The 14,320-nt window shown below is 40.4% G+C and overlaps 1 protein-coding gene across 1 annotated transcript in view; it reads left to right on the top strand.

The window, feature by feature from the left end:
- LOC141962053 (cytosolic phospholipase A2 epsilon-like) overlaps window positions 1–11,579 on the top strand; it is a 34,169-nt gene extending 22,590 nt beyond the window's left edge. The window contains exons 9-20 of the mRNA XM_074909580.1: window positions 433–525; window positions 1,074–1,111; window positions 1,788–1,923; window positions 2,674–2,810; window positions 3,294–3,516; window positions 4,085–4,199; window positions 4,740–4,877; window positions 7,948–8,055; window positions 9,117–9,311; window positions 9,630–9,796; window positions 10,962–11,148; window positions 11,371–11,579. Of these exons, the coding sequence (XP_074765681.1) occupies window positions 433–525; window positions 1,074–1,111; window positions 1,788–1,923; window positions 2,674–2,810; window positions 3,294–3,516; window positions 4,085–4,199; window positions 4,740–4,877; window positions 7,948–8,055; window positions 9,117–9,311; window positions 9,630–9,796; window positions 10,962–11,148; window positions 11,371–11,579 (1,746 nt within the window). The remainder of the gene's footprint in view (window positions 1–432; window positions 526–1,073; window positions 1,112–1,787; window positions 1,924–2,673; window positions 2,811–3,293; window positions 3,517–4,084; window positions 4,200–4,739; window positions 4,878–7,947; window positions 8,056–9,116; window positions 9,312–9,629; window positions 9,797–10,961; window positions 11,149–11,370) is intronic.
- Window positions 11,580–14,320: the final 2,741 nt, after the last annotated feature.

The following is a 14,320-nucleotide window of genomic DNA, read 5'->3' as shown; positions in this document are numbered from 1 at the left end:
GCTGCCCAGGGCGGTGGTGGGGTCCCCATCCCTGGAGGGGTTTAAGAGTCGGGTTGACATAGCGCTGAGGGATCTGGTGTATTTGGGAACTGTCAGTGCTAGGTTAATGGTTGGACTGGATGATCTTCAAGGTCTTTTCCAACCTAGATGATTCTGTGATTCTGTGATTAGCTTGAGTGAGCATAGTACACTCACAGTTTTCCATACTTGACTGAGGCAAATGGAAAGAATTTGTATTTTTAATTAAAAGCCATCTTTTGTGACCTTCTGCTCTGGAAGAGCACTGTATCCCCTAAGACACCCAAATATTAGATGCCAACTTAGAAACTGTGGGACAGTGACCCCATTAAAAAAAAAAAAAAAAAGTTAGTGACAGTGTTTTTTTGTGGTATATACATTACATATTTTTCTACATTATCATTTATTTTCCAGTGTACTTCAGGTGAAGAGAAAAAAGATTGTCATATGTCCCTCACCATTCCCCTGGATTCACTTCCCTTTAAGGAGAAAGTAGCAGTAGCAAAGGTGATTGATACCAACTTTTTAGAATAAATGTGAAGCTAGAGACCACAGATCAGTGAGCATGAGTTAATTGTATCAGTGTGAACTAGGGGTTTAGATATATAATTGCTAGTGCCCTCACATTCCTAACAGAGGGTTATGGACCTGTACATTTGCATATAAATTGATTAGAACCAAAAACCACAGCCAAATGTTTGACAGAGGGATTTCTGTGACCAGCTGGGGGACTAACACAGGTCAGAACAAATGCAAATGATGAGGCAAGGTGGGGCATGATGGCAGAGTTGGTGCTGGTTTTTACTGTATACTGCTCTTTGTATCTTTATTATAAAACTAAAACTAAAAATAGAATGGACTTGGAGAAGTTTGTTAAACGGGATGGATTTTCTGATAGTTATGGCCTTGTGGCTTCAATATGGCTCTTAGAAAAAACAAAGGGCTTCAAAGCTGACTTAAAGGAAAGGATATAAATCACCTCCAGTGCTTATATTGTGTTTTTTTTTTGTTGTTGTTTTTTTTTTTTTAGGGTTTTTTTTTTTTTTTTTTTCTAGGATGAAACAATCAATTTAAATGTGAAGTCAAATGACTGGTAAGAAATTTGGGTTTGGGGTTTTGTGGATGTGAAAAAGAGATGCTGCCCAACTTTTTTGCCTTCTTACCTTGTTCTGTAACTAAGGGAGAAAGTATTGAGTCAATGATTATATTTACCCCTATTTACCCCATGTTAGTTAATAATATTCACTTTTTGGACATGGGTAACTGTGCTGGGTGAAATTTCCTGTTATGCTGCTATGCAGGAGTTCATTTTGGATGGGGAGAATAACCTTTTCTGGCTGCAAAATCCATGGAGCTATGAGTTTAGAAAAATATGTTTTTATACCTCACTTTCCTTACTTGTAAAGAATCCAGAGTGTTTATATTTATAAAATCTGGAGGTCTTCAGGCAACAAATCCTAAATATTCCACTGTTCATGTTATCTGTATATGGATTGCATGTTATGTTAGACACTTCTTGAAAAGCAGTGTAGCAATAAACAATATTTCTGGGGTTTTTTTTTGGTTTGGGCTTTGTTTTTTGGATTGGGGTTTATTTGTTTCAGTAAGCTTTTCTCTACCTTGCTTATACCATCTGTGATGTGCTTTTGTGGGGCTGCAATAGCAGTTTTTCTAAGCTTAATAGTAGAATTTGTGACTTGTAAGCATGGGTCCAGACATCAATTGTAAGTGTTCATGCACATCCTAATCAACCCTGGGCTTTGTTTGAGGTCAAGAAACTTAGATGTTCGCTTGGAGTTTGATCTGTGTACGGAGGAGAAAAATTTCCTACAGAAACGGAGGAAGTTTGTGGCTTCTGCTCTGAAAAAAGCACTTCATTTAGAGCGAGACCTTCAAGACCATGAGGTATGGGGGGCATCACAGGGACTGGACCATGCTGTGTAACAGGAATGTGTTATACTTGTAGCCATTCCCGTATTGTTCCTTACCCAGCTCTAATGTATTCCGGTGCCCCTTGTAAAGCATCCAGAAATATTTAGCTGAAACAACGAGAGAGCATAGGCAGTATTAAACTCACTTGCTACACATTTGCTCAGAAAACAGAATGCTATAAACGGGCATTTTTTCCTTGCCTTATTTATTTTTCATCTGTGAATTATAGACCTGTAACTTGTCTTCCTGTAACACAATTTAGATTTCCATGTGATTAGGCTTTGTGGTTCATCACTGCAATTATGTACTCTAGGTACTTTATAGGAAATGTAATCTAGTCATTATACTTACAAGAGAGGATGAGTTTTGCTTCTTGTCACAATAGAGCTCTCATGAGATGATATTCTGCTGAGGAAAATGCAGTCTAACATTGAAATGCTTTGAAACAACAAGTTTTGAGCTGTTTTGGTAAGCCAGCATGTAAAAATTTAGAATAAAAATTGATTAATTTTGATTTTAAAAGTAAAAATTAGCTAATTATCAAATTTTTAAAAATATGTTGGTTTTTTTTCTGTGCAAAATACCAGGTTTTAATCTTTTTCTCCCCTGCTTGGGGAAATGGTGAAATGTTGGAATTTCATGTGGGACAGAAATGCTGCAATTTACTCAGCTCTAATCACATGTACTGTTAAACTATGTTCCTGCTTGCTGATGTTGAAACAGGTACCAGTTGTAGCGGTCATGACAACAGGAGGTGGCACCCGGGCGCTGACATCTTTGTTAGGCAATCTGCTGGGTCTTCAGAAGCTGGATCTCTTAGATGCTGTTTCATACATCACTGGGTCATCTGGTTCGACGTGGTAAGGAGATCCTGAGCAAATACATCATTTGTCACCTCCATAGTCTGCTGTGTGAGAGATTTATTCTCTTTGTTTTGGTAAAGACAGGTGTACTACTTCAGTCTCAAGCTTTTTTTATTGTTGCATTAAGAACACATCGCCTGAGCCAGTGTATGGCCTAGGTGCTGCTTACAATGAATAACATTTTCCTTAACCCTTTGTTTCATCTCCAGGATCTTTCCTAGTGAGTGGCCCTGGTGCAAATCACAGCCTTGGGCATAAACCTACATAATGCAGAGGGACTTTTTGCAAGTCCTCAGGTTTCACTAGTGATTTGAGGGAGTCCTCTAAATCAAAAAAATCTTTTCTCTCCAATAATAAACTGAGCCCAAAAGATGTTTTTAATGAACCTCAGCTAGTTCATTTGATGTGGTCCTTAAATCCAAGTCTAAAAAGTGAGAGCATCTCAAGCATATGACAACATACTTCCTTTCTTTTCCCCAGGGCCTTGTCACATTTGTATCAGAGTGCTGACTGGTCACACAAGAATCTGTCCAGACCAATTGGTGAAGTCCGCAGACACATGACCAAGTGCAAGTTAAGCTGCTTTTCACTGGAGAGCTTGAAGTACTATGACAAGGAGCTAAAACTGCGGAAGCAAGAGGGATACCAGATCTCTAGTGTTGATTTCTGGGGGCTTCTGCTGGAAAAAGCATTGAGTGATGGGGTAGTGTGTCTATGTTTTCCTTAACACCTACTGAATACTGTTGTACGGAAAGTGAAGCTTTGGGGACAGATGCTATCCTGAGCGCATACCAGCATTATCCAGCAGATGATTTCTGCTGACTGACAAAGGGGATTTATCCCCATGTATCTCTCAACACATAATTAACAGCCCAGGGGTATTCTGTAGAGCAGAAAACATGTCTCCTCCTACCAGTATGAGTATCTGAGCTCCTAACAGCAGAGTCCTGCTCTTGGTTTTTTTTGCTCCGTTCCGCCCTATGAGAACTTAAATAATGCATGTGAAGTGGATGCATTTACTGGGAAGAACAAGAGGCCATTATATCACTAAGTATCCTACAGTTCACCTGTAATTTAATAAGTTTATGTGGATGTGTAAATGTTTAGATCACTCCTTGGATAAAAAAAATGTCTGAATTCAAAACGAGTGGAGAGAATTAGAAAATGAAGATGGGAAAAGGTTTTTATTTTGCTGTAATCTTGCAAGCCCATATACCATGCCAAGAAGGTCCCTTGGGTTTTCTCTTTCTCTGTTTCTGGTCAATTCACAGAAAAACAACCACAGACTCTCAGATGAGCGACAGGCATTGAGTCAGGGTCAGAATCCCCTACCTATCTACATGATCCTCAACATCAAGGAAGACTACAGCCTTTCTGAGTTCAAAGGTGATGGCTAAATGAGCTGTATCTGGACTCAGTTGGTGTTCAAACGATCTGCATTATCAGTTCCTTCATGTTCTGCAATCCCTTGCACTGCTGAACCATAGCATTCATAAACAGTTCCTTTTCCTCCTTAACTTCCTCTTCCTCTTTCATTTCTAGACTTTGTGCCTAGGGTCTGTGAGGAACCCATCTTCTATGGGGCAGGAGAAATCCGGGGGAGGTGCTTAAGGACAGCCAAGGTACTCACAAGCCTTAGCTCCACATATAGGGTAATTAAAGGCTGACCCCCTTTTGGTATAAACTTCACTTATGTCCTATCTGGAGGGGTTCATTGGAAAGTTCTGAATGACCAGGTCTGGGATATGTTACTGAGTGAGTGGCTGAAACCAGCTGAATGAGAACTCCTTACCCTGAGGAAAGCCAGTCTGTGATCACCTGGCTGATAGGTTTTGTCCTTCAGCTGTTCCTTGTCACTTCAGAGCCCTTCCTGAAGGGAGGTAAGAATAGGATTGAAATTTAAAAGTTCATTTTGTGCCTCTGCAGAATGGGTGGAGTTCACTCCTTATGAGGTCGGGTTCTTAAAATACGGAGCCTTCATTCGTGCAGAGGATTTTGGCAGTGAGTTCTTCATGGGTCGCTTGATGAAGAAGCTTCCTGAATCCCGCATCTGTTTCATGAAAGGTGATATGCTCTATTGCTAAAATTTGAATTGCATAAAAATGTACTTTAAAAAAAAATATAATGCAGACCCTGCATATTGCAACCAGTGTCCTACATGCAGGACAGAAGCAGAGCATACAACACGTTGTTCTCACCTCTGGCTGAATTCCTGAGACACTGGAGATGGGCTAAAAGATACTTAGAGGAGATTTCAAATAACACTATTCACTGTTGCTTTTGTCTTGAATGGTAACTCTCATGCCTGAAGTTTCAGGGCTGCTTAAAGAGATTAGGTTTGTTCTGAACCCATCAGCGGCAGAATTCCTCATGGAAAATACTTGTATTTTGAAAGTGGAATCTTAAAACCAAATTTGTCTACGAATGTCATGATTTTATAACAAAAAGCAATGTTGTTGCTGAGTTTGTTATAAAACATGGAATTTTGAGTAGTTTTCTGGACTGTTACTGATATTTTTACAAGTTTAATACTATTCTAAATCCTTTCTAATTTTACTAGCATGATTAAATTAATGAGTTTTGTCATCCTTATTTCAGTAAAGTGGGTAGTTCCCAGTAATGCATGAAAGACAGCTTTGCAGTTTTTATGCAATTCTTGGTTTAATTTTGCATAATGGTAGAACCGTCTACCACATCATTTTGTACGCTGGTTCGCTGGGGTGAAGCTGTCTGCAGAAAAGTCCATCTGCTCCTTACACCCTGAACAACAGATATGTTACATGTAAAGAAGCGTGACACACAACAGGAAACCAAAGATGCCACTAAGAAAGGGTTTACTTAGGAACTGAAAAATCCACATCACCAGCAACACCATGTGGTTTTCCTTATTTGATGTGCAGGGAAGTTGTACGCCCCGATGTATGATGCAGGAGGAGTCCAGAGTCATACTGGCATGATCACAAAAGAATAGCTGGGCATGAGGAACAGAAGATTATGCTTAACCACACAGACTCTAAATCTCAGAGCTTTAATGGCTATGCTTAGAACATTTAGTGGTGACATGAGTTAAGAAAAGAGGTGGCTGAGGGAAAAGACTTAGAAGGTAACACAGGATCCAAGAGTATAGATAGGTCTGAAAAGGGGAGGAGAAATTCATGGAAGGTAGTCCCTCTAGTGGCTCGGAAACACAGTAGTTCAGATGCAGCCACCAGCACTAGAAGTACCAAATCCAGAACCTGGAGATGCTGGAGAGTGCTCTGGAGAAGAGAACCCTTTATTCTTTCAATTTTTTGTATTCTTCCATTAAGCACTCTGTGCTCACTGCAAGAGATAGGAGGTAGATCACAGAGCTGGGTGGGACTACCGACCCTTCTGAGAACATTGTGCCTCCGTTGCAGTTTCACAACGACAATGGTGTAGCGTGTTCATACCCGCGGTGGCCAGGTAGCAAGTACACCCAGCACATCCAGTCTGGGCTGAGCTCTGTTCTCACCCTCAGCACCGGAGTTAGGATGCTGACCCCACAGCCAATAGGTGTATCTTTAGAAATAACAAGAGTGGAGAGTTAAAGCAGTGTTGCCATCTAGCGATACAATATGTAATGCTCTCTTGGGTTGTACTATTAGTTACAGCATGATACGTTAAGGGTAAAAGCAAGGTGTCATTTGCAGGGAGAGGAAAGGTTTTTTTATAAGAGCAATAGCTAGAGCTGGAAGGATTGGATGAGCTTATGGGGATACAGAAGAAAGGCTGGTGTGCATACAAACTTATCTGCTATTTTAAACTCTGTCAGCCTAGTAAAAGATACCAGCTCTCCTCATAGTTCTTACTTCAGTAAATACAGGTACCATGAAAATTCAGTGCAAGAGGTTAGGGAAAAATTGCCATGTAATTACAGCCAAGTTCTGGGACGACAACAGTGTTTGGAAGATAATAAAATGCATGAGCAGTGTGTAACTCTGGGAACTTGGGAAGCCAGAAGAGTTATGGAGTGAGAAGGCACCAAATGAAGACAGGAGAAACGAGAGGAGTTGCCTTCTCACAGTAGGCCTGGACAGAAGTTTCTTAAGCTGCAGGGAGATGAGGTTGTGTTGATGGAAACTGGCCAGTAATTATCTGCAAATGAACTCTGGTTGCCAGCTAAGTGTAGAGCCAGGGAGCCCCTATCTGATGACTTAATTATGTTTTTCTAATGTTTCTCAAGCAAGTCACATCCTTGTGGAGACTTCCTGTGAAGCAGAAGACCCTTGACTCTTGTCCCACTCCACAAACAAGCCAGGTTTAAAATGGAATTGTATTTCTGTTACTAATTTATGGAATGCATAATGATTGTATTGTCCATTTCAAATTATTGCATCCTTTGTGATGTATGGCTTTTGCAAAGCTTGCACTGGTAGAGACTTTCAAGGCAAAGCTCAGCACTGCCTTCTCTGGCAGAGTCCTTCTCAGGGCCTGTGGCAGAGCTGTGGAGGAAGAAACACCTTTCAAGACCCAAGAGGCTTTTGGAGATTTCTATACTGGGAGGACATTTTTAGATGTTCTTTTAAGTGGGAGGGCAAAAGTGGAAAAAGGGCTATTGGGATAAGAATAACAAGGAGAAGGAGAGGATTCTCACTCAAAAGAACTTGTGACAAGAAATCTTACAAGGGACAGCAAAGATGCCTTGTTTTAGAGGACTACTCTGCAAACTATCCCAAACTGTGCTCTAAACAGTTGAATCGTGGCTGTTCAGGAGCAGCCTCCAAACCTTTAACTGAGTATATGGTTGTATATGACATATTTTGTAGACTGAACACTAATTTTATGGGAAATAGCATGGTTTTACTCTCTGATGACAGTTGCTAATAGTACAGAAAATGTTGGCTTGCAGTGTATCGGCAACAGCTATATGTGACAATGAATTACAGTGGCTGAAGGCCTGGCACAATGTTTAAAAATATTTAGGTTCCTCTTTGAGGACAGAATGTGAGTTGCCACAAGAGAACTTTGTACAGCTTTGGTGAGAGTTTGGAAACCCTGAGGCTTTCTGATAAGCCTTACAAAGCTGAAACCTTTTTTTTTTTTTTTTTTTTAAAGGGACATTTTCCATTAAAATGTTTCCAAAGCAGTTTCCATGTTCTCTACCATTGCACAGGCCTGTGGAGCAATGTCTTTTCCTACAACCTGCTGGATGCCTGGCATTCGTCGGACCCAACAGAACGGCGCTCACTGAGGTGTACCCAACACAGGACTGTTGATGTAGGTAGGTTATGTTTCGGTTTCTACTTTACCTGTTGTCTTACAAATATTTAAATGACTGTTACATTCAGATGCATATAGTGTGAAATCTTTGTGAAAGCTTTTAAAATCTTAAAACTGAGGCCAAAACTGCACTGCTGTTTTTTTTTATTTTGGTTTTGGTGGTGTTTTGTTTTGTTTTGTTTTGTTTCCCAGAGGTGTCATGTTGCCACTGTTACCTAATTAGGTTTCCTCTCTGAACTCATTCATAGCAACATTATATCCCTTAGTCTCTCTTGGACTGAATCTATGCAAGTGATGATTTGCTACCAAATATAAAACTACTGAAGTTTTCTATCAAATCATCTTTGCCAGCAGCCTTTCAGTGAACCTACACGTTGTAACAAACATCTCAGTGCTGTGTTCTCTGTCTACCTGAGCAAATAGTTCTTTTCGTATGTTGTTGAAGACTTGGATATATCTATTACATGGAATTTCATTTCAATTTTCTTTGATCTTGTTGTAAAACTGTGTTCTTAAAGGACATGTTGATTGTCCTTCCTGTGTTCAAATGTGGTTAGCAAGTGTGGTTTATGGATTTTTCATCACTTTCTCCATGGTTGCAGAACCCAAGCTCAATAAATGCTTGTGATAGAAAGTCCTTGGCCCTCTTTCCCAATCTCACGAGGTGCCATTTAGCACAGCTCTTTATCTCTGTTCTTTTCTGAGTGTCTCCTGGCAGCATTTTTTTTTAAAGCCTTTTTGTACTAGTTTTGAAAGAAACTGGTCCAGATTCTCAGCCTACCCTGACCTTCACACAGGGAACCCACCTATGACTTCTATCAAGCAGTAGATCTTTATTTCCAGCTTTAGGAAGTTTGTTGCCGCTCTGACTTTGTTTTTCACAGAATATGTTTTACTGAAAATTGACTTTCTTCTTCCTGCTTTGACACTGATTTGACTGTATCTTGCTATGTCTTATTAGGACCTTCTTTCCTCTAGGTAATACTAGATGCCTTTTGGTATTTTAAGTATTGCAAAGAACTGTATCAAAACAACAACTTCTTCATTTCCTCTGCCCTTCAGAAGGAAATGAGCCTTCCCCACCAGCCAGGAGCCATGAGTTGGAGACTTACTTGGTCACCCCTGAATGTGGCATCATGGGCATCATTCGGCAGGTCCTGACTGAGCGCGTGATGGTTTCAAAGTTCTACAACTTCCTGAAGGGATTCCAGGTGCACAATGAATACCTCCAGAGCAAAAGCTTCTCTATATGGAAAGGTAAACATCCATGAATATTAATTTTTTTCTGCTTAGATGACTGGTGTTTTAATCAGCATCAAGAAGTCCCTTGATTCCAGGAAAGGCCAACTAATGCTAATGGGAATGGAAGAAGAGAAGCATGTGAAGTGAAGGAGTTCTGTCTTTTTACCTTGGACAGGTCTTTTCTGTATCAAGGCTGAGCTTCCATCGTGTGATAGGGTCTTGGAAAACAAAAGTAATGGGGAGACAAGAGGATTATTTTCCTCCCTTGTTAACCAAACAACCATATATTACTTCTTCATTGAACCACTCATCATAACAAATATTTCCTTTTAGATACTGTACTAGAGAATTTCCCCAACCAACTGACAGAAGCAGCAAAGTTCATGTGCCTGGCAGACACAGCGGGATATATCGATATCAGCTACCCACCACTCATGAGGCCAGAGAGGAAAGTGGATGTTGTCCTACACTTAAACTATTCTTCTGGATCACAGACATTGGTGCGATGACCACTCTATTTTCTTTTATAATGACTGCTGTCTTTTGGCCCTTTTAGCCATTTTTAACTCCTAAGGAGTCAGCATAATTTATGTAGAAGAAACTGATTCTAGGAGAAAAGGATTCTTGGTGTACAGCTCCCATTTTGTAGATACCTAGGTCTCTTGGTGATGCTGGTATACCATGGCAAATCCCCTAAGGAAAACAGAAGTAGTATCAATTTTCTAAATCTTTTATTTTAATTAACACTCTGCCAGGTAAATGCTGTTTCCTAACCCTATGTGCTCCTGGGGTCTTGATATGGCTATCGAGGCTACAATATGTATGGAATGTTTCTCTGGAACTAGTACCACCACTGATGAACTCATTTTGTCTTGTGATATCCATCTAAAGATATCTACATGTAGTTGAATTAGAAGTAATTTGTCCAGTTGTTTTTAGAATAGTAACTGGATTTTTTTTTATGTTATGAATTGCCCTCTGATGCCATATTTACTGCTTCAGATACTAGCTAATAACCTGGTCTATAATTCATGTTACTAGATATGGATAAAACAGAATTGCTTGAAGACTAAAATATTCATATGTGCCAACTAGATTCAGGAACAAAAATCCTATTTTCAAAAATTACTTAGACACCCACAAGTTTAAATCAACATTTCAGTCAAGATCATGTTTGCTCCCAAATGCCTACATCATTTTTCACAACCATCTTAAGGCATCTAAGGCAGTTAGAGTCTTTTCAGTATTTCTTGCCAAGTCAACAAAATGCTTGTACCTTTGTGAATCTATTTAAAAACTGTACCATTTCAGATTCTTGTCAGTTCTGCTCATTCAGTAAGTTGCATGTTTCTATGTCCTAACCAGATAGGCCAACCTTGGCCACAGCCATGAACATCTTAGTTATCTTGCAGATAAATGCTGATGAAGAGAAGGAGGTAGGACAACAATCAGGAGTGGAAGATGGAGACTGGGTTGTGAACCATTTTCTGTTAATAACTAGGACTTAATATCTCCTGCAAGAGACAAAGGCCAGAAGGAATACTGACAGCAAACTCTGCTCCTGGATCTTTGTGAAGGGCCTTTGATGGACATGTTGTGCATTAGGAAAAGTTATGGAGGTGGCAGAATTTCTGACCTTTTTTTTTTTTTTTGGTCTGAATGCAGCCTTTGGAGGAAGCCTCCAAGTACTTCCTAAAGCAGGGAATCCCATTTCCCAAAATCCACCTGAGTGAAGAAGAAAAGAAAAATTTAAAGGAGTGCTACATCTTTGAAGACCCAGAGACCCCAGAGGCACCGACAGTGGTGTTTTTCCCGCTGGTGAATGACACCTTCAGAAAATACAAAGAGCCTGGTAAGCCATAGGACAGAGATGGTCCTCCCACCACCTGGCTGCCCTTTGGCTGTGTTGGGATTGGGGACATGGCCTAGCATGGTCCCCTCCCTCCCCTGCTGTGGCTCCCATGGAAGAGCAATGCGTATGTCTGGGTAGTGAGGAGCAGTGCTGTACCCCATCTGGAAAGCAGGATATGGGACCGCGTCTATACCCCATTGATGACCTTTCTTTATTTCTCAGGTGTGGAGCGCAGCGCTGCTGAGATGGCTCAGGGAAACGTGGATGTTTCCAGTGGTTTTTCCCCATACTGCTTAAACAGCTTTACCTATACAGAGGAGGAGTTTGACAAGCTGGTAGAACTGACCAGCTACAACATTCAGAACAACAAACATCTGATCCTTCAGGCTCTGAATTCAGCCATAGAGCAGAAACGACAGTGCAAAAAATAAATGCCCTCCTGAGTTTCAGAAAGATACCTGTATCTTTTTTCTTTTTTTTTTTTTTTTTTTTTTAATCCCTGTAGAAAAATTGAGACCTATTTGTGAATGAGCATGACATGCTTGGGAAAGTACAAAGATTTGTCTCAGCCTGTGGTTCTTCTCCACTATATGTGGTGATCCTAGATAAACAGATTGAACATTGTAATGATTAATCTTATACTATGTTTATGTTGGATTTCACTGCTTGTGAACATTTTTTTCCGTGTATGTACATGTATATGCATTCAATCAAAGATTGGGAAATATGGGGCTTATTGACAAGCTTTTTAAATGCATGAATGTGGGACAGAAATACAAATTCTTTCAAAATTTACTATACTAGTAGAAGTTTTATGTGTAGCGAAGACGAATGAGCTACAGATATTGAGTTTATTTTAAATTTAGAGCAACAGAAAAAAACATAATAAATGTGGACAATTTCAAAGAAAAAAACTATTTTTCTATAGTGTCAGCAAGGAATTCTGTTAAAATAACATGCAAAAATAAACATAAGATATATCTGAGATTTTATATGGAAAATACAAATGTTCTATACTTCTGAATTTACAAGTTTTATTACATCAGCAATATTTAGATTTGGAAAACCCCTTGGAAGTGACCATTTCAAACCCTGTTGTGAGTCAGGATCAGCTCTTTTGGTGCATGTGTAAGTACCTAACCTCGAGTTGTGCTTTTCACTGAACACTCATAGTATTTAGAGGATCCAGCTCAGCATCCACGTCCCATTAATTTCAACAGGTTTGATAATATTTTTTGTTATTACAGGATGGGATGCTGTGAGAATAAAAACATCAAAAACTAAGAGGCATTCAGATTTTGTGGTAAGAAGGCAAGCTAAGTGCTTTACACTGAGATTCATGAGTAATTCATAGGTAATTGCACAACTTTGTCAGTCCCTGACTGTATATAAACAACACATGCTCTATATAACTACTATAAATAGCACAAGGCAATTTGCTGAAACTGCTTATTTCTGAGATGAAGACCAAAATAATTGTTTGTTTTATGAAGCATTTTAATAATGCAAATACTCTGTAAGCCTGTTTCATTGCAACAAAGATACTAATCTAAGAAAAGTATAATGCTTCAGTCAGTATCAGCTGCCCTTAATTACTTCAAATTTAAATGAAACGCAGTCACTTGTCTGTGCTGAGGTAACATGTATTGGCAAACATAGAGCTATGAACAATGAATCATAGACAAAATAGAAAAGAAATCCTTAATTCAAAATGAAATGTGAACCTCTAAAAGTCTGAAAATTTCTTTTCCCTCTTGTTATCATCATCTGTCTCTCTTCAAGCATTCCTTCATACCTTGTCTTCCACTAGTCTTTGTCATCTTTAGTCTCCCGTACTCACCTCTGATGACCTCAGTCCCCTCAGGGATGGTGTGTCCTTGCCCCAGCTGCTTTTCCAGGCCCTCACACCTCCATCTGATTTGCAGCCCTGGTTCAAACCTCCAGTGTGCTGAAATGGCTGTTTACTTGCTGGTGCTCATCAAGGGCTCCTCTCTTTGTGATCTCTGCTGCTGAGTCATGCAGTCCCTTTAGGCATTGCCTCTCCTCTCTCCCAGCTCTAACTCCCTCTCGACCTTCTCTGTTTATCATTATGGCAAACCCACTTAGGGTGACACATGCGTTTGCTTCTACATGCACATCTTCCAGCAGGGGTTTCAGGCATCTTCAGGAGCTGCAAATGGAGTTCACACTCCTGCCATCAGAGTCTTTTGATGACACCAGATTTCAAGAACCATGCCTCTCTCTTCCCATCCTTGTTTTTAACTATGCCCCTTTGCTTCTCTTGCTGTGTTTTTGTTTGTTGGTTTAACAGAGGGAAGCCCCATTTATTCCCAGTGTGCCACTAAGGCATGCTCTGCTGTACCTGCCCGGGCCTGAGCCCATCCCAGCAGTCTGGACAGGCCCAGACGATAGCTCCTAGTGGTGCTTTCGGTATGGGTAAAGCTCTTGGACAAGAACTGGATCTTCTTGTCAATTCTCCCCTTGCAATCCTCAAACATCCATGACTTTCTTCTTTCAGATACACCCACAGCCACACGAGTCCTTGCTGTTACCCAGAAAATGCCTAAATGTCCTGCGTTACAGTAGACCCTGAAAAAGGTCTAACAATCCTGCATCCAGCCATCTTTTTTCTGGGGCACTGGGAGCCTTCACCTGGAGATATGTAGCAGCCACATAAGTAATGCTCTTGAGTTGAGGGGAAGGGCACCAGCCCCATCATGCCATCTACAGTTGGTTTCCTCCTCTCTGAGACATTGTAGAGGTGTCTCCAGGTGCCTGTTCCTCAACAATGGCCTTGTTCTCCTGAATCCCATCTACTCAGCACTCCTGTTCCATGTTTAATAGAGGTGATTTGTTTGTGATTTAGGGGGTTGCTTAATTTGTCAGGCTCACTTTGCTTTTTATCATTAAAATTATTAATTAATTGCACAGAACACTTGCAGAGGATCCTCGTTGTCAGTTCTTGCAGGCCAGTGTGGAGGCTTTGTGTGGCTTTGTCTTATGGCAATTTTTGTTCTGGTTTAGCTGCTAATGGGGTATGTTTCCCATGCTCAGCCTCTGGGCTGTACTGAGGCATTGAAAGAATGTAGGTAACAGCTACAGATGTGGGCATTTAAAAGACCTTTTGGTTCTGCAGGTTGGGAGTGTCCCTTTTTACAGGGAATAGGAGTAA

Source organism: Athene noctua, chromosome 6, assembly GCF_965140245.1.
Source record: "Athene noctua chromosome 6, bAthNoc1.hap1.1, whole genome shotgun sequence".
NCBI classification, from domain to species: domain Eukaryota; kingdom Metazoa; phylum Chordata; class Aves; order Strigiformes; family Strigidae; genus Athene; species Athene noctua.
The sequence above is the reverse complement of the archived record's forward strand: the minus strand, read 5'-3'. Positions and strand labels throughout refer to the sequence as shown.